The sequence below is a fragment of the Caretta caretta genome, chromosome 1, assembly GCF_965140235.1.
Source record: "Caretta caretta isolate rCarCar2 chromosome 1, rCarCar1.hap1, whole genome shotgun sequence".
Lineage (NCBI taxonomy): Eukaryota > Metazoa > Chordata > Testudines > Cheloniidae > Caretta > Caretta caretta.
This window is the reverse complement of record NC_134206.1, coordinates 208,689,304-208,707,850: the sequence shown is the minus strand read 5'-3', so window position 1 is coordinate 208,707,850 and position 18,547 is coordinate 208,689,304. Positions and strand designations below refer to the sequence as shown.

Genomic DNA, 18,547 nt, shown 5'->3' with positions numbered 1-18,547 from the left:
ATCTTCAGACTATTATTTTGTGATGGGCCACAAAATGTTCAGACCTTTGTATCAATAAGCATTATATGTATTTGTGTTTCTGGCTTGCTAAGTGGATTCCCTGTAGAATCTAGAATCACTAAGAGGTGATTAATATGCAAAATCCCAAGGTTGGCTATGCAGATACCCAGCCTTTGAAGTCTTACCCAAGGTGGAAAGAGGGACAGTAAGTGGTTTTACCTGTTTCAGGAGGCTTGGGAACAAAGAGCATTTTTTGGTAGAAAGACCAAGTATGAACTGACTGAAAGGGAACTTCTTGAGCTACAAACTGGCGTGATTTGATAACCAAAAGAAGCCAAGCCTTGGAGAAGGATTTGAAAGGCTTTGGAACCCATCAGGGACTCCCATGAGGGCTGATGGGGTCCTGCTGTTAAGCTTAAGTACACGTTTAGATCTTTTTATTGTTTTATGATTTCTTTGTATGTTTTTGTCCTTAAATAAAGATGCTTGCTTCAAAAGTTTTGCACAGGAAAAATGTTTGGGGAAAAATATCTCTTCCCTGGGCTGCTTCTGCTCACCCCATCAAACTGCTCACATCCTGGATGGGTCTAAAACAGTGGTTCGCAAACTTCATTGCACCGTGCCCCCCCCCCCCCCTTCTGACAAGAAAACTTACTACATGATCCCAGGATGGGGAACCGAATCCCAAGCCCACCCGAGCCCCGCTGCTCCAGGGGGAAGGGGAAAAGCTGAAGCCCAGGGGCTTCGGCCCTGGTTGATGGGACTCGGGCTTTGGCTTCAGCCTAGGCCCCAGTAAGTCTAACACCAGCCGTGGCGACCCCATTAAAATGTTTGAGAACCCCTGGTCTAGAACAATGAGGGGAAAAATAGAGACTTCTGGTGGGATTCACAAAGGTACTTAAGTGCCTAAGTCCTGTTTTTAGGCAACATTGAGATCCACCAAACTCCCACTTGGCTGCCACCTAACCCTGTAGGTGCCTAAACTTCCTCAGTGCCTAAATTATTGCAGTAAAAATTCTCTAGGCACATGTTTCTTTCTCTGGGCATGCAGACTGCTGCCTCATTCTAGGCATTTGGGTGCCTCTCTGTTGCCTAAGACCCCATGCAATACATGAATCACGGGAAGATAGGTGCTCCTCCACATAACACAAGTTGTGGGGCCCAATCAAGTTGGCATAGTCAGAGGCCTCGTAGCGCCACACAAAACGGGCAGGAGGAAGAACTCCCTTATAACCTTCAGCCCAGTGGTTAGGGTACTCACCCAGAGGGTGGGAGACCATGGTTCAAGTCTCCCCTCTGTCTGATAAGAAGAGAATTTCGGTCAGAATCTGCTGCCTCTCAGCAGAGTGTTCTAAACTCTGGGATATGGATATTCTGATGTGGATCTCCCTTAATCTCTCCTCTTGAAGTTGTTCCGTTCTCTAACTTGGAGTAGGGAAGTAGTAGAGTAGACCTCCCTATTCTGCTACTGGTTTCCATCTAGAAAACCACAGAAGGTGTGTTGTATTGAAAGCCAGGAGGAGCAGCAATCACCCTACTCAGCGTTTTCAGCACTCAACAAGGGGTGAGGGAAGGAGCAGCTGGGAGTGGGCTGGGACTGTTGTTGAGACAGAACAAATGCTCCTTCTCAGTTCTGTGGTGCAGAACACAGGAAATACTCTTAGAGTTGCACAAAACAGATTTAAAAATTATATTAAAGCTAATGTTAACCTGTGTACTACATAAATTTTTTATTTTTTTTTATTAAACAAAACAGTGTGTGCATCTGGGTATAGTGCTTAGATTATCCACAATACAAAGTTTGTTTTAAAAAATCATAAGATGCATATCTAATATAACTCTATCACCAATGTGAGTAAATTCCTCTCCTTAGGTGGGGCTGGAATAGTTTAAGTCAGTCTTGTGCAGGTGGATTCTGAGAGTATTTCTCTCTCTTAAGGGGAGACTTGAGGAAAAAACATCTTGTAGCTCCTGGCTAGTACATTCGCTTTTCTATCTTGCCCTAAAGATGCAAGAAGTTTGGTCCACTGGAATAGATTTGAGCCCAGATCACTCTCTGCAAAGTGCATAGTGTACTACTGGTTGTGAAATAGATGCTTATTAATGATCCCCAGAAGGCTACCAGTATGTGAGGGGGGGAAAATGGTTCCCAGAAGGCTACATGTATGTGAGGAAACACTTCGCTGTCTGTTGGAGACAAGTTGTCCAAGAGAAAAGGAATGAAATAGAACAATAGAAAATGTAGACAGAATACCCAGAAATCTTTCTGGACAGTGAGATCTGTTAGGCATCCCTGGAGACATTAAAAACTGGGCAGATGAAAATCTTGTGGAACAAACCACAAGGCACAACTGTGCTCCATGTGATGTGGAGAAACATGGCGTTATGGCTTCTCCATCTCTAAAAGCTCTGCCAACCACAAGTTGGCTGATTAAAAGGACCATGTCCATCTCCTATACCAAGAAATTTAATCAAACAGCATAGTCTCCCAAAGCCTTTCAGAAGAGCCGAGTTTGTGTTTGTCTGCATAACACGTTTCTAACATAACACGTTTCTACTGCAACTGTCTTGCCAAGTTAGTATACTGCTTTTGTGTGGTGGGGGAGGGGGAGTGTGGGGAGCTGCAGTCAAGTACACAGCCTCTCCAGTGACTTGGTGCTTCTGTTCTACTCCATGAATGCTCAGCTTCTGAGAAGCAGACTGGAAATGGTACAGCTCACCGCATGTCCCCGGGCTGGCTGAGTGCTGCTGTAGCAGCTTGCCATCTTGTGGTGCAGGAACTAATGAGGTGGAAGTGAGTTGCTGCAGGGTGGGGTTTGGTGTGGGGATGAAGAAGTGAGGTGCTTTACTCTCTGCCCTACCAAGACTTAGGTGTCTTATCCTTTGTATGTTTCTTTAGGATGCCGGACGGGGGAGGCAAAACTGACTAAAGGATTTAACCTGGCTGCACGATTCATTATTCACACCGTGGGACCCAAATACAAGAGCAGATATCGCACAGCAGCTGAGAGCTCCCTGTATAGCTGCTACCGCAATGTCCTACAGCTTGCAAAGTAAGCACATGGCAATTTGGGCCAGGCTCTGTTACTCATAATACATGCTGCTTCTGGGTTACCTGATGTGGGCAGAGTCCAGGTGGGTATGAACGCCCATCAACAATCTCAGACCTGGACAGAGTCTGGGACCACTCTGCTCCCTCACTTATGCGCTCCGGGAGCGTGAGTTGTCATTTTGAAGGGAGAATACGCAAGCATAATTGACTTTGTTGTATCAGATAATCAGGCAGTATATCACAGCCTGGCCAAGATGATACTGATTGCCCAGGGGAAAGGTAGATTTCTCTTCCCACTCCACCTTCCAAACAGTGCAGAAGGCCAGGAACATAATGCTCTATGTTTGGAGACGGGAAGATCCATTCTGACTCCTGTGGTGAACAGCTGATCCCCTAAAGTCTGAGATGCAAGTATGCCTGTCTTAGCTAGTATGCTATGCATGATGGCATTACCAATTATATAATTCAGTCCAATATGTGCCTCTAAGCCTCCTGTAGTGATAAGTGATTACAATGTGAAGAAGCACTTCCTTTTTATGGTGTTACTTATACCTTGCAGAAAATCCTATAAAATCTTCACGCTGTGAATCAGGGTGTTTCTAAATCCACAAATGATTAGTTTATGGATTTTACCTTTTTTATCAATGGAGCTTTGTGGTTTCTCGGGAGAGGGGGAAAACAACTTTTCTAGATATTTGAAGATCTGTTTGTTACAGTGCAATGTTAGTTGCTTCATAGTCAAGTTTACACCTGAGTTTCTATAATAAGGCCACTTTTTTCCAGAATCCCCCAATCTTCTCAAATCTATAGTTTTATGTGCCTTAAAACTGGTAGCTAGGTCTGGGCCTGAGGAGAATTTTCCTGCAAACTTTGAAGTGATTTGGACAAGAGGTTTCTGAATTATGACACCCTGAAAATAGAGTTCATGAAAGACTTAATTTTTCTATTACTGGGGTGAGGGATGGATTTTGGTATTAAGTAGCAAAGCAGGAAAACAACAAAACTTAGTTTGCTGGATGGCGTTAGGTGGCAGTCACCTTTCGAAAGTAACTAACTTTGGACTTTGTAAAGTTGGCAGTCACCAGCTTTGATCTTGGTATAGCATATTAAACAGTTGTTGGAGACCTGCACTTTTCACTTCTTAAAAAAAGGTCTTTGAGCTTGCACTTGCTACAGGGAAAGGGCTGGCAATGTAGTTGATCACTAAGAGCACTTGTCAGTGCAAAAATAACAATTATTATTCCACCAAGAGGGCAGTGTGGAGGACCCAAGAAGCTTCCTAAGATTTGTCATGGATTCTAGCCTCCAGCAGACCTAACAGGCCCCACAGGAAAGAGGGAATGCTCTCGTGGTTTCCTTCCCTCTGTTTTCACCAGCCCTCTCTTGTTTCCTCTGATTTGCAGCAGTGGAAATCTTTTTTGGCAAACAGGAAACTAGTTAAGTGGATAAGACATGGAAAAACTAGTGCCAGCCTGCCAGCACTCCAAAGAACCCATTCCCTGCGTCTCCTCTTCTGTTCCTGGAAGAGCCCACCTGCAGACAGCAGTTTTCCAGTGGACTGGGTGGGGGAGCGGCTTATCGGAGCTTGGTTTGAGATATGAGGAAGTGGTCCAAGTGGGAAGGGATGTTCAAGAACAAATCTGGAGAAAGTTGGGGGCTAGTAGTGTTTCTCTGCCTTCTCCACCTAGTGAACTCCTGTGGCTCATAAGCTGGGAATCCCTCTGCTGCAAACCAAAAGAGGTTCTTCAAGTAGAGAGGAGGGATGTGCTAGTGCTTATCCTGCCCACTGAGCTGCTTCTTGCCTCCCCCATACCTCCTGCCAATAGCTCACTCCCATATGAGGTTCTGTTTTCATACCTGGGTTTCTTTTCTCTTGACTTCAGGGAGCAGGCAATGTCCTCAGTGGGATTCTGTGTCATAAACTCTGTGAAAAGAGGCTACCCTTTGGAGGATGCAACCCACATAGCACTGCGTAAGTAGGTCTTGGAAGTTTGTTGCATCCTAACACTACACCAGCTGGAGCCCATGTTGTGCACATTAGACTTAAATAACAGCACGGTGTTGGAGCATTTGGGGTTGGGGTGTTAAGCAGCAGGATGTTGAGGCAGTAGTGGGGCCTTCCATTGGGTCAAAGTCAGTAGAGATGTATATTCAGGGGTAGACCTAGCAAATGCCTAGGTGTTTCAGTCAGCATTGTTTTGCCAGGAGCCTGCATTTCTACCAGAGGTAGAAACGCCCAGTGTTTGAAAATCTTCCTGTTTTAGCTGTATGTACCCAACAGATGGCTTGTGAATGGAGAAGAGCCTTCAAGGTGAAAAGGGGAGCTGGGAGAGACTTACGAAGGGAAGGTGGCCTTATGACTGATAGTGCTGTTCAACCACAGCAGTATTGGCCCCTGTGAGATTTTGCTGTGGTTTAACCCATTTACATGAAAATTTCACTGCAGGAAATGTTTGGAAATGCATCCTCTTTTTCTCCAAACTGCTGCTATTGCTTGAAAAGTCCTTCACTGATTTAATGTGTTTGGATTTTGTTCTCTAAACTGGTAACACCCCTTCCTTGCTGCTCTCAGTCTCTGCACATCCATACAATCCAATAATGTTCTGTGAAGTGCTGGCCTTTAGTTTCTTCCTGTCCAAATGACTAACAGATGAGAGCTGACAAGATCACAGCCTAAGAGCCCCATCTGCATCACGAGGACATCCCAATCTGGGAAACTGGTTACAAAACAGTTTTCCCCTGTTAGTGTTGATGGGAACTTGACCACATCTTGGGATAGCCCAAGAAAGCAGGAGAGAGGAAATACAGTAACTCCTCACTTAACGTTGTAGTTATGTTCCTGAAAAATGTGACTATAAGTGGAACGATGTTAAGCAAATCCAATTTCCCCATAAGAATTAATGTAAATAGGGGCAGGTCAGGTTCCAGGGAAATTTTTTTCACCACACAAGACTACACACACACACACACACACACACACACTCTATAAGTTTTAAACAATTTAATACTGTACACAGCGATGAGGATTGTGAAGCTTGGTTGAGGTGGTGAAGTCAGAGGGTGGGCCATTTCCCAGAGAATGCCGTACTCTAAATGATGACCTAGCACTTGGCTGAGCCCTCAGGGGTTAACCCATTGTTGTTAATGTAGCCTCACACTCTACAAGGCAGCACAAATGGAGGGAGGGGAGACAGCATGGCAGACAGAGACACACACCCTTGTGCCCCTTTAAGTATGGTGACCCCACTCTTAGGTAAACTATCTTAAGTAGATCAGCAAGTTGAGATAGCAGCTGCTGCTAGGAAGCTCCCTCCATCCGGAGCCCTGTCGTGTGTCCCTCCATGGAGATGGGGTATGTGGGGGGGGAGGGGGACACCCTGACATTAGCCCCCTTCTCTCCTTTCTCCCCCTCCCCCCCAGCAAGCAGGAGGCTCCCGGGAGCAGCTCCAAGGCAGTGCGGGGAGGGACAGCTGAACTGCCTGCAATATTGATAGCCTGCTGGGCGGCTGCCGCACAGGGAACTTAGGGAAGCGGAGAGCTGATGCGGGGGGGTGCGGGGGGCGGTCTGCTGGTCCACCCTGGTTCCAAGCCCCCACCAGCTCGCTGCAACGGGCTGCTCTTTCTGCAAGCAGTGGACAAAGCAGGCGGCTGCCAAAGAACCTTATAAGGGAGCATTGCGCAACTTTAAATGAGCATGTTTCCTAATTGATCAGCAACTTAACAACGACTTAATCGGGACGACTTTACGTGAGGTGTTACTGTACTATAAAATCTGCAAATCACAAGAGAATCACTTCTAATTTAAAATGCTTTTTGAAGTTTCCTCCAAGGTATTGGCAGCACTTTACATCTGCAGCAGGCCAGCAGGGGTGCACAATTAGATGCTACAATGAAAGGCCCCTCAGAGTGAGTGACAAATGTCACCATAAGTCTCTCTTCTCCAGTGCATCAGAAAATCCTTGGGATTTCTTATTTCTAAATTCATTGCCCTTTGTGGTGGTGTCTTGGTTTGTTTGTGAGGCTTTGTGCTGATGAATCGGCTTTGGAGCAGCCTCTACTACTAAAGATTAGCTTGTGTGCAGTTTGGGGTTGCTTGAGGTGCCTGGCTTTCCTGGAAACTTGCAGTGCATGTTGACTTGTTCTGGGACTTTCACTCAACATATGTTAGTAACCTTTTCTGGAAGTAGTTCTGAGAATGGAGCTTGGCTCATAAGGGAATGGATTGAGTTGGCCTTGTGGGTCTCTGGGAACATGTTTCACATCTCTGCCACTCCTTTTCTCAGGAAATTTGCCAGGCTCCTCTACAGTTTACAGGCAATGTGCCCACAGGTTCAGTTGCTGACACCATGTGATTGTTGTCCTACTATTAGAGCCAATGTTTTTGTTTCTCATACCCATTTCCAGTTTATTGTAAAGGGAAGCTTCCATGGAGAGAAGATCTTTTGCCCTGTGTTGAGTGCCCCATTGTGCACTGTCCAATACCTAGAAAGTAACAAGCTCCCAGCCCCAAGAGACTTGCATTCTAAATGAGAGAAAATACAGTTGTCATCAGGTGAGGGTCTGTTATCAAAATGATAAGATGTTAGCTTTTTTGCACCTTGATTAACGTTGATGGGTCTTACAGATGTGTGTAGAGAAGGATTTGGTTGGAGAGAGTGTGGTCATTCAGCATTTAGAGAGGAGATTGTTCCCAGCAAGAGTGGCAGAACGGAAGATCCAAAGATGAATGGAACAAGGATACTATCCAAAAGATGTGGAGAGGAGGGAGGCTTAACCAGAACAAAGGATGTGGGAGAGGGAGTAGAGAAAACTGGGAGCAGAATTTTAAGCAGGAGCAAAATATGTGCAGAACCTTGAAGGTAAATTCCAGAAGCATGAATTTAGGTGAACACTGTACCAGTGACGGGATTTGAATATGAGTGTGACATGGTCAGAGGGTTGTAGTAGAAGACTTTCAGTGGATTGTTTGAAGGAAGGAGGTGAGAAACCAGACGTTTTTGTCTGAGCTACTGCAGTCACTGCATGGACAAAGTGGGCTGAGAGAAAAGGACAGCTTTTGAGAGATCCCATGAGGGAAGAAATGACCGTGTCAACAGTGTGTAGGCTAATATAATTCTGGTGTGTATTAAAGGAGTGTCGTATGTAAGACTCAGGAGGTTATTGTCCCACTCTACTCAGCCCTGGTGAGGCCTCAGCTGGAGTGCTGTATTCACCTCTGGACACCATGCTTCAGGGAAGATGTGGACAAGCTGGAGACAGTCCCGAAGAGAACAACAAAAATGATAAAAGGATTAGAAAACCTGACCTATGAGGAAAGGTTAAAAAACTGGGCATGTTTAGTTTTGAGAAGAAAATACTGAGGGGGATCCTGATAAGAGTCTTCGGATATGTTCAGGCTGTTATAAAGAAACTGTGATCAGCTGCTCTCCATGTCCACTGACGGTAGGACAAAAAGGAATAGTCTTAGGCTATGTCTACACTATTCAACTTTTAGCTGTGTCGCTAAAAGTCGTGCAGCGTAGCCGCTGTTTGTCGGCTCTCCTGCGGACAAAACTTCCATCCCCAATGAGCGGCGTTAGCTTTGTCCGCGGGAGAGTGCTCCTGGCAACAAAGTGCTGTTCACACCAGCACTTGTCATTGGCAAAACTTTTGTCTTTCGGGGGGTGGGGGACGGATTTAACACCTCTGAAAGACAAAAGTTGTGTCATTCAGTTGCTAGTGGAGACATAGTCTTAATCTGCAGCAAGGGAGATTTATGTTAAGTATTAGGAAAATCTTTCTAACTATAAGGATAGTTCAGCTCTGGAATAGGCTTCCAAGGGATGTGGTGGAATGCCCATCACTGGAGGTTTTTAAAAACAGTTTGGACAAAACTGTCCAGAATGGTCTAGGTTTACGTGGTCCTGCCTCGGCATGAGGGGCTGGACTTGATGACTTTGCGAGATCCTTCCCCACCCTACCTTTCTATGATCTCTATGATTCTATCACTATGGATATTCTTAATATCTAGCAAGCTGTCTTTTTGTGTGTGCCCACTCCACTGTGTGTAGTGCTCTTAGCTACCCATTAGGTTCCTGTCTGTGGGGTGGGGGCCTTCCTGCACTTGCAGAAGGAGGGGAGCATCTTTCGTATTTGCCTATAGCTAGTGAGTGTCCCTGATCGTAACTGAGACTGTAAATCTGTCTCCCTGTTTGCTCAATGTATTTAATTCTCTTGCTTACAGGAACAGTCAGAAGGTTCCTGGAGATTCATGGGGAAACCCTGGAGAAGGTGGTGTTTGCAGTCTCTGAGCTTGAACAGGTATTTCTCACAATTGTTCATCCTGCCAAAGTTCTTAGGTATGCTCTAATTCTTAGGGCATTGTAGACTCCTGTTCCGTATGTTGTACTGTGAAGCTGAAGACCAGTTTCCCCATCCTCAAGTTTTTATATCTCTCTCTCATCATGACTGTTAGTTCCTCTGCATCCCCTTTCAGCCTCCTCCCAGGTGTTTCTCCAGAAGCACCTTTCCCAGTTCCTTCCTGCTCACATTCTCATTGCTAGCTGCAGATGCACTTCAAGCCACCCCACTTGTCACAAGTTCCCGACCCACCACTTGGGCACCGGCATGAGGGACTTGGGTTAGATGGGATACTTATGCAAGATGGTTTTCAGATGTAAGAAGGCAGAGCAAGTCACTACATTCAAAATTCCCACCTTATTTCCCTCCTGCTAAAAATCCTCCCCGCTCCCCATATTAGCATCCCCACAGATCCTCCCACAAACACCTAGAAAACTGATGTTTCAGACATTTCTGATCTCTAGTCTTTGATCCCAGCTTCACTCTGACCCTGACTCTTGGGGAAATTAGCTAACCATTGTTCTGTTTTCAAGACAAAAAGCCTTTGGCAGTTTGAGTATTGACATTCTTCCATGTCTTCTCACTGTATCTGTGTAGAGCGCCTCCTACTAATATGCGCATAACACAGCGAATCCAGTCAGTGTTCTTGGCACTGGGATCTGGAATATATCTTGTACTATCTTAAGAACAATCTGGTCTTTTAAATGGAAAGAGTTTCTCCAAGTTCAATTGTTAATCAGTAAGGAAAAAACAGTGTGTCCCTTCCCTCATATTTCTCTATCGGAGATCATTCTCTACCCTTGCTTGGCCCTGGGGTGGCCAAAACATAGCCTGCAAGTGCTCTCTTCTTTAAAAGAGGTAGTCTACAGAAATGACAGATCATGATGTGCAGTGCTTCAGCTTGATCCAAGCAGCCTTTGTTAGGATCTGTCATCCTTGCAGACTTTTTTTTTTATTTCAAGAAAAGGGGTGGCTACAATCTACCCCAGTTGATGTAAATTAAAGGCAGCCCCCTCTCTAGGTCAATTGCCAATGTGGCATGGGATTGGGCAATATTTGATTGCCCCTGCAAACAAGTCTCAACACTTAAGGTTTCAGGATTCCTATCTTCCAATCAAGTTAATGTTTGCTGGCTTAGATTTGCCCGAGGTGAATCTTATTTTATCTCCTTACCAAGCTTCTTATCTCCTGAGACCCCGCTATATTTCTGTTTCCTCTGTTTTGCTTTCACCTGTGGAAATACAGACATAAATAACAATAATAACTTAAAGGAAAGAATCAAACTAAACACGAAGCTTTGGCTAAGCATCAGAGGATTATAAAGATATAGCAATCTAGAAGTATGTGAAGGGAGTTAAATAGAGAAGGAGGAAGATTTCTTTAGGAAGGTATCACTAGAAATAATGAATTGAGAGGGAAAGTGTACGCTGATAATATCAGAAAAGATATACTGAAGGGGTGACCTGCAGTGATGGTATTGTCTCACAGGAGGGAAGTCCATTTCTCCAGATGCTAGTCTAGATACAACTTTAACGAAATATACTCCAGGCACAAGACTGCCCTGACATAAGAACTGGAGATAATGCTGCCTGCTTCGTGTTTACAATGCCACTTGAAAGTGAGAACAGGCATTCTCATGGCACTGTTGTAGATGGCGTCGCAAGATATGTATGTGCCATATATGCTAAAGATTCATATGTCTATTCATGCTTCAACCACCATTCCAGAGGACATGCATCCATGCTGATGATGGATTCTGCTCAATAACAATCCAAAGCAGTGCGGACTGATACATGTTCACTTTAATTATCTGAGTCAGATGCCACCAGCAGAAGGCTGATTTTTTTTTTTTTTTTTTTTTTTTTTGGTGGTTCGAATTTTGTAGTTTCCACTTCAGAGTGTTGCTCTTATAAGACTTCTGAAAGCATGCTCCACACGTCATCCCTCCCAGATTTTGGAAGGCACTTCAGATTCTTAAACCTTGGGTTGAGTGCTGTAGCTATCTTTAATAATCTCACATTGGTACCTTCTTTGCATTTTGTCAAATCTGCAGTGAAAGTGTTTTTAAAATGAACAACATGTGCTGGGTCATCATCCAAGACTGCTATTACAAGCAGGGATTTGGAGCAATCAAATTTTGAATTGCTCCAGTCCAGCTCCACTCCGGCACCAATAGTGACTTCTCCAGCTCTGCTCCAACTCCGCTACGCGCTCCAACTCAAATTAATTTTTAACTAAATAAAAAAGTGCATACTGTAATTTTGAAAAAACATTATTTTTATTCAGACTTTTAAAACTATTTAAATGTCATCCACAATAATACAAACTAGAATCATTCATAATTCATTCTGTAAAAAGTTATTGCAGCAATCAAGTTGTCTTTCATAGCCTGCCGCACTGCCTACACTAGCTTGAGTTGTTGGCATGCTCGAAGCAATTCTAAAGGGAGCCTGAATGTGGTGTGGGTAGCTGTGAATGGTCTCAAAAACACTTAACTTTTAGCCTACCAATAGACTCCATTGCCTCACAATCTTCCCGAAAGTTTCTCTCGAATAATGCTTCATTACAATTTTGAATCGCAGAAATTCCCCTGCGTATTTGTTATTTATCCAATTCCTTTTCAAAGGCATCCTCTTCTGAAGAATTGGTGCTTGAATTATCTCCATTTCCCTGTGATGGTTTAAGATGTCTCAGGGATGGACGCTCAAACAAGTTCAGAGTGGAGACAGAAGTTTGAGAACACCCTGCTATTTCTGAAGGATGTGAACTTTCCGAAACCGTAAATTCGATTGTTGATGACTCCTTTTGATGTGTTTCGTTTTCTTCAACCTCTTTCGCCGAGTTCAAATTTAGCAATCGATTTTGTTTTTAGTTGTCGAGCACTATCAAGGAGCCCTTCCTTTTCCTTTGGTATTTCCCTTGAGGTAAGAAGAATCTGATACCGTGGGTCAACATAAACTCAAAGAGCTTCTCTTCACGTTTCTGCATGGAGGATAGAATTCCTTCTGCAATTTGTCCACCATTTTCTTGCAAGAATTTTGACAGTTTTCGCCATTCCTTCATTAAAACTCCCAGGGTTACATCGACAGCTTGAAGATTCACAGTTGTTTGGTTTGGCTTTGCCAAGAGGTCTCACAGGTTCTTCACTTCGTCCCATTCAGCTTTTGTTAATTTGAATTCTCTTGTTCCAGCAGCAACCACTTGTTAACAGTAAGATTGAAAAACGAGAAGCCAATCAATCATGGCAAATGTTGAATCCCAGCGAGTCACAGTATCCAATGATTGAGTTACCCCATGTAGATCGAGCAGAACACTTCAAATACTTGGGGTTCGTAGTTTGACAATGACTTGTCGAATTTTTGCCAGTAATTTCTTCACATGTTCTTTGTTCAGTCCATCCCAGATTGCCAACTGAAGAGTGTAGCCGCATAGTTTTTAGGATGGTTACATTTTACATGCCGCCAAAGGTTGAAACTTTTCACGGCACTTGCTTCGTTTGTCTTGAAGCTACATGGTTTGATCTCGCCATTCACTTCTTTTTCCACCTTGCACATTGCCAATTTCTTCTTTGCTTTTCCCAAAAGCCCAAATTTGGGCTTTTCAAATTCAAAAGTAAAGACATCGTGTTGATCCTTTTCTGTATATCGGCTATCAATCATGGAGGGCAGATTTGATTTATTTTTTGTTGTTGAAGCCATGGCCAAATCTTCTTGTGCTGCTACTGCATCCAAACATTTCTTGTTATGATCTTTGGAAAGCAATGAACAAAAGCATTACACTTTTTTTAATAATGTGATATCTTAACCACTTAAGGTACTTTGAATTTATTTGGATTTTCTGGACAAAAATGATCACATTTTCTTTTTTCACAAAATTATTATTAAAGTATATTTTAATATTTTAACATGTTTCTTGCAGTTTTAATGAAGTTAAGAAGTATTTTTAATATACATAATGAATATAAATTTTTATTTATAAATTGCAGGTTAGTTTTTCTTATGACATTTTGCAGTAAAAATATTCGAAATATTTTCCAAGTTTTTAATTAATACCTCAAAAATGCTTTAATATAGATATAGCAATGAAATTTGGTATGTGCCGTAGCATTAGTACGTGCTATTGCTGTTCTACAACATTAATTGTTGGGAAGTAACGGGCTACACGTTACAAGGTTGGAAATAAACTTTAACGGGAAACAGATTTCAGAGTAGCAGCCGTGTTAGTCTGAATCCGCAAAAACAAAAAGAGGACTTGTGGCACCTTAGAGACTAACAAATTTATCTGAGCATAAGCTTTCGTGAGCTACAGCTCACTTCATCATAGCTCACGAAAGCTTATGCTCAAATAAATTTGTTAGTCTCTAAGGTGCCACAAGTCCTCCTTTTCTTTTAACGGGAAAGCGGATTCAAATTGCAAACACAGTCCTTTTAGTAAAGAGAGCAAATTTTCGGAAATATGTTTTTGCTTCATCAGCCTGAATAGATTATACAAGATAGAGCAAATAACAGGTTCTACCTTGTATAATGTTTCCAGCCTGATGAAGGAAAAACATATTTCCAAAGATTTTGCTCTCGTGCTTGCAATTTGAATCCGCTTTCCCGTTAAAGTTTATTTCCAACGTTCTATCATACAACATCATTCAAATAAAATTATTTAAACTACAGGCGTCGTGAACTGGGCGGGGACTGGGCCAATTTTATTTAATATTTTTTAAATCTTTGACTATTTAACAGATGCAACCCTGGAATATGATTTAATGCTAAAACATTCATTAAAATGGTATTCTTAATTTATTTTGTATAATTACCCATTTCCGAGAAAACTGTTTAAAAATTTTAATCTGCTTAGGTGCTTAGAATGATACAAACAATTTTACTTATTTTTCAACTTTGGAACCATAAATTTTAAGTGTAATAATAAATAATAACCAAAAATTATTAACTCATTATGTAACATAATATTACCGCTCGTAGCCAGGGCAGTCGACGACAAGCCTTTCTTGAAATATGAAATAAAAATGACCAACCGCCCATTCGGGATGCCTGTAGTTTAAATAGAAAAAGAGTACTTGTGGCACCTTAGAGACTAACCAATTTATTTGAGCATAAGCTTTTGTGAGCTACAGCTCACTTCATCGGATGCATTCAGTGGAAAATTCCACTGAATGCATCCGATGAAGTGAGCTGTAGCTCACAAAAGCTTATGCTCAAATAAATTGGTTAGTCTCTAAGGTGCCACAAGTACTCCTTTTCTTTTTGCGAATACAGACTAACACGGCCGTTATTCTGAAACCTATGGTTTAAATAATTTTGGATAATGTAATACGGTAGCACATACTAAAGCTAAGACACAGACAATTTAATTACTTTAATATTAAAGTGTTTTTGAGATATTAATCAGAAATTAACTTTTCATCACTTCCTTGAAGGGACTGTCGCTCCCTTAGGAAGAATTTTAGGACATGTGTTCACAGAAACGTTTTTTTCTTAAAATGACCTAAGGATTCACCCCCAAAGTTGTGTTGGACATTTTCCAATCACTCTGGATATATCCCAAAAATCATTCCTAATTTATGCAAAAATGTTTACTGTATATTTATATGCCTGTTGCACGTGACTTTTTCAGTAAATTTAAAATTACAAACAACACTACCAAAAGACCGTTGAACAGATGACATATAAAATAAGTCCGCCAGAGTGATACGGGAGCATGTACAAATGAACAAATGTACGAGTAACGGGAGCCCGTGTGAGAAATAAGCTTAAGTGGTTAATATCTCTTGCGATATCTTAATATATCCAGAAACAAAAACATTATTTTTTTTTTTGCAATATACCAGTTTGTGATTTCTTAAATGTTGCGTCACACTTTTCCGTAATCGCAGCACTCAGCGCATCTCATTGATCAACCCTTACATGCATCTGATGAAGTGAGCTGTAGCTCACAAAAGCTTATGCTCAAATAAATTTGTTAGTCTCTAAGTTGCCACAAGTACTCCTTTTCTTTTTATCAACACATACTAATCTAACTGTCTGTCTAATCTACGCAAGTACGTACTCGCCTAACCTTGGCACAAGGATGGGAGCAGTCTACAGTGTTGCCGGATGTCTGATAATTATCTGATTCTTTAATAAAACATATCTCCAAAAAACTTCGTAATTTTGTATCTGTACATTAAATCTTGATTTTGGCCGAAGTGAGAATAACTGACATATTACGTAAAGTGGTAAAGTAGATGTCAATATCAATTGTTATACAATCTGAAACTTTTTGGCACCTTTAGGACTTCCTTGCTAAATATCATTCATTTTGGATTGAGAATGAAAAAAAAAATGGAGCAGTCAATATTTTCTGTGCTCCGGCTCCGCTCCAGCTCCAGGCAAAAACCTGCAGCTCCACTGCTCCGCGCTCCAGCTCCTGGCTTCGCTCCAAAGCCCTGATTACAAGGAAAATATGGCAGAATGCGGGTAAAACAGCAGGGGACATACAGTTCTCCCCCAAGGAGTTCAGTCACAAATTTAATTAACGCATTATTTTTTTAACAAGCGTCATCAGCATGGAAACGTCCTCTGGAATGGTGGCCGAAGCATGAAGGGGCATATGCATGTTTAGCATATCTAGCATGTAAATACCTTGCAATGCCGGCTACAAAAGTGCCATGCAAATGTCTCTTCTCACTTGCAGGTGACATTGTAAATAAGAAGAGGACAGCATTAGCTCTTGTAAATATAAACAAACTTGTTTGTGTTTAGCGATTGGCTGAACAAGGAGGAGGATTGAGTGGACTTTGTTTTGTTTTTGAGTGCAATTATGTAACAAAACAATCTACATTTGTAAGTTGTACTTTCACGACAAAGAGATTGCACTACAATACTTGTATGAGGTGAATTGAAAAATACTATTTCTTTTGTTTATCATTTTTGCAGTGCAGATATTTGTAATGAAAATCTATACTTTGATTTCACTTACAACACAGAATACAATATCTATTAAAATGTAAAAAATATCCAAAATATTTCATAAATTTCAGTTGGTATTCTATTGTTTAACAGTGTGATTAATCACAATTTTTTGAGTTAATCAGATAAGTTAACTGCGATTAATAGACATTTAAAATATATTTAAAACCCCTGTAAAGCTGAGGCTGACTTCTTTTATCCTCTTGTTTTTGGCAAAAGCTCAGTGGAAGAAAGGAAGAGTAATGCAACTGACTTGAAAGTACCTAGGAGAGCGATCCATTATCCTCCTGCCCCCTTTACAGAGTTACAGGTTTTTCTGTGGCTGTATAGAAAAGTAGTTTCTAGCTGTCTCTGAAGAATGGGGATGCCTGCAAGGCCTTCTCAAACTTTCTGTCATTTGTAGGCCACTTACCAGAAGCTGCTGCCTCTGTATTTTCCAAGGTCATTGGAAGAAGAATGTCATTCCTTACCGTGCCTTCCTGCAGATATTGGCAATTCAGAAGGGGAGCCAGTAGTACCAGAGCGACAGATCAGGATCAGTGAAAAACCAGGTGCTCCAGATGGTGAGTTATAATTCAACCTTGAAATATTGGCACAAAAGCCAAGGAAAACCAGGGAGCACGGACAGAGAATTATGAATCCCATATTTTAGCTGTATTGTACCCAATGGAGAGAATCTTCAGAATGAGATTTTACCCTGCCTGTCCTGCTCAGGCAGCTGCCTGGATTCTACAGCAGTAACTTCTGCTTTCTCCCTTTGTATGTGGGAGGTGGTTGGAGGATGTGATGGAGAGACAGCTTTCCACCCTTTTCTGTGTGGTAGGAAGGGCCTGATGAATCTCGTGCAAAAAGAAACACAATCCTTGCAGGTCCTGTCTGGCTGAAACATACACAAGACATGGTTCCTGCCCCAAGGAATTTGGTTTAATTATGTTTGATACAGCACACAAAAAAACAGTGCAGATAGAAGACAATGAGGAGCCTGTCCGTGAGGAAATGAGCATTGTGAAACAAAGTTGGTAGAGGCTCAGTGGAGGAAGCTCTTCATAAGGAGGGATTGGAAAGGACAGCAGCCTGGATGTCAGACGTGAGAGAGGAGGAGGTGGAGATGATGATGGGTGGAAGGCTTGTGAAGTTTGACAATGGTAAAGAAAAGTCAGGGACACAAATAGAGTTTGAGTTAGCAACAAGACAGCCTGATGGGGATGAGACATTGAATGGTGGGTAATGAGGTAGAGTTGACTCCCATTCCTGCTGCAGATGGTCGTGGACAGTCTATCAGATGTTCTCACTCAGTCTGATCACTCCGAGCCATGACCGCTCTCTGCATCTCACCCCAGGTTCTCTGTCCTTTTTGATGTGGCTCCTGAATGAGCAGCAAGAAACTGCTTTAGTGACCCAGATAAAGGAACTGTCTTTTTCTTCTGTCACTTTTTCCCTCAAGTCTCTGACTAGAGGCAAGTACTGGTCATTACTGCTCATCAGAGTCAGTCATGCACCACCAGCTGCTGGGGCAGGGAAATAGTTAGCTTCTCTCCCTCTGAAAGTTCCCTCGAGTCATATTCTGGAAACATGGGCCTAAGAGGGGGAAGTCTGCTCTAAGTACGTACCTTTTGAGAAAAAAAATTGTTTGTTCCTTTCCGTCCCACTCTTTCAGAGTCCTCCAAGTCCTGGGAATTCCTCTTCCCCTCTCAACATCACACTTTTTCTGTCCAAAGAATAGGATGTGGCTGTCTCTGGGTCTAACCAACTGTCTAAGCAACTATCTCCACCTCTGCTGACACAGGAGCAAAAGGATGAGCCAGAGGCCTATGCTCAGATTTTCCCTCCCATCCCGCCAATGCCCCTCATTCTGATGCATTGCACTAGTCTGAGATGACTGGGAAATCGGCTCTCCTAGTAATTAAAATGGATAGGGTGGGGGTTGAGGAGGGGCTGGAAACTTCAACAGTCTCTCTCCTGAAATCACCTAAGTTCAGGCATTTTTACCACCATCTCATGAAAGTCTGCTCTGATCAGGGTTAGGTGATCTGGTGGTAACATCCAAGCCCTGTCTATAATACAGCTTCCAGCATTATCGTAGGTGGAGCTGCACTTAGTGGTGAATTACAGATCTGTTTGGTTTTTTTGTTTTGTTTTTGGTTTTGTGTTGTGTTTGTGTTTGTTTGTTTTTTTTGTTGTTGTCCCTTAGAGTAGA

At 42.4% G+C, this 18,547-nt stretch overlaps 1 protein-coding gene across 3 annotated transcripts in view; it reads left to right on the top strand.

Annotated features, from left to right (window-relative positions):
• GDAP2 (ganglioside induced differentiation associated protein 2) overlaps window positions 1-18,547 on the top strand; it is a 46,211-nt gene that overhangs the window by 9,690 nt on the left and 17,974 nt on the right. For all 3 annotated transcript variants that reach the window (XM_048819669.2, XM_048819643.2, XM_048819652.2), the window contains exons 4-7: window positions 2,900-3,053; window positions 4,936-5,024; window positions 9,276-9,352; window positions 16,754-16,913. In XM_048819669.2, the coding sequence (XP_048675626.1) occupies window positions 2,900-3,053; window positions 4,936-5,024; window positions 9,276-9,352; window positions 16,754-16,913 (480 nt within the window). The remainder of the gene's footprint in view (window positions 1-2,899; window positions 3,054-4,935; window positions 5,025-9,275; window positions 9,353-16,753; window positions 16,914-18,547) is intronic.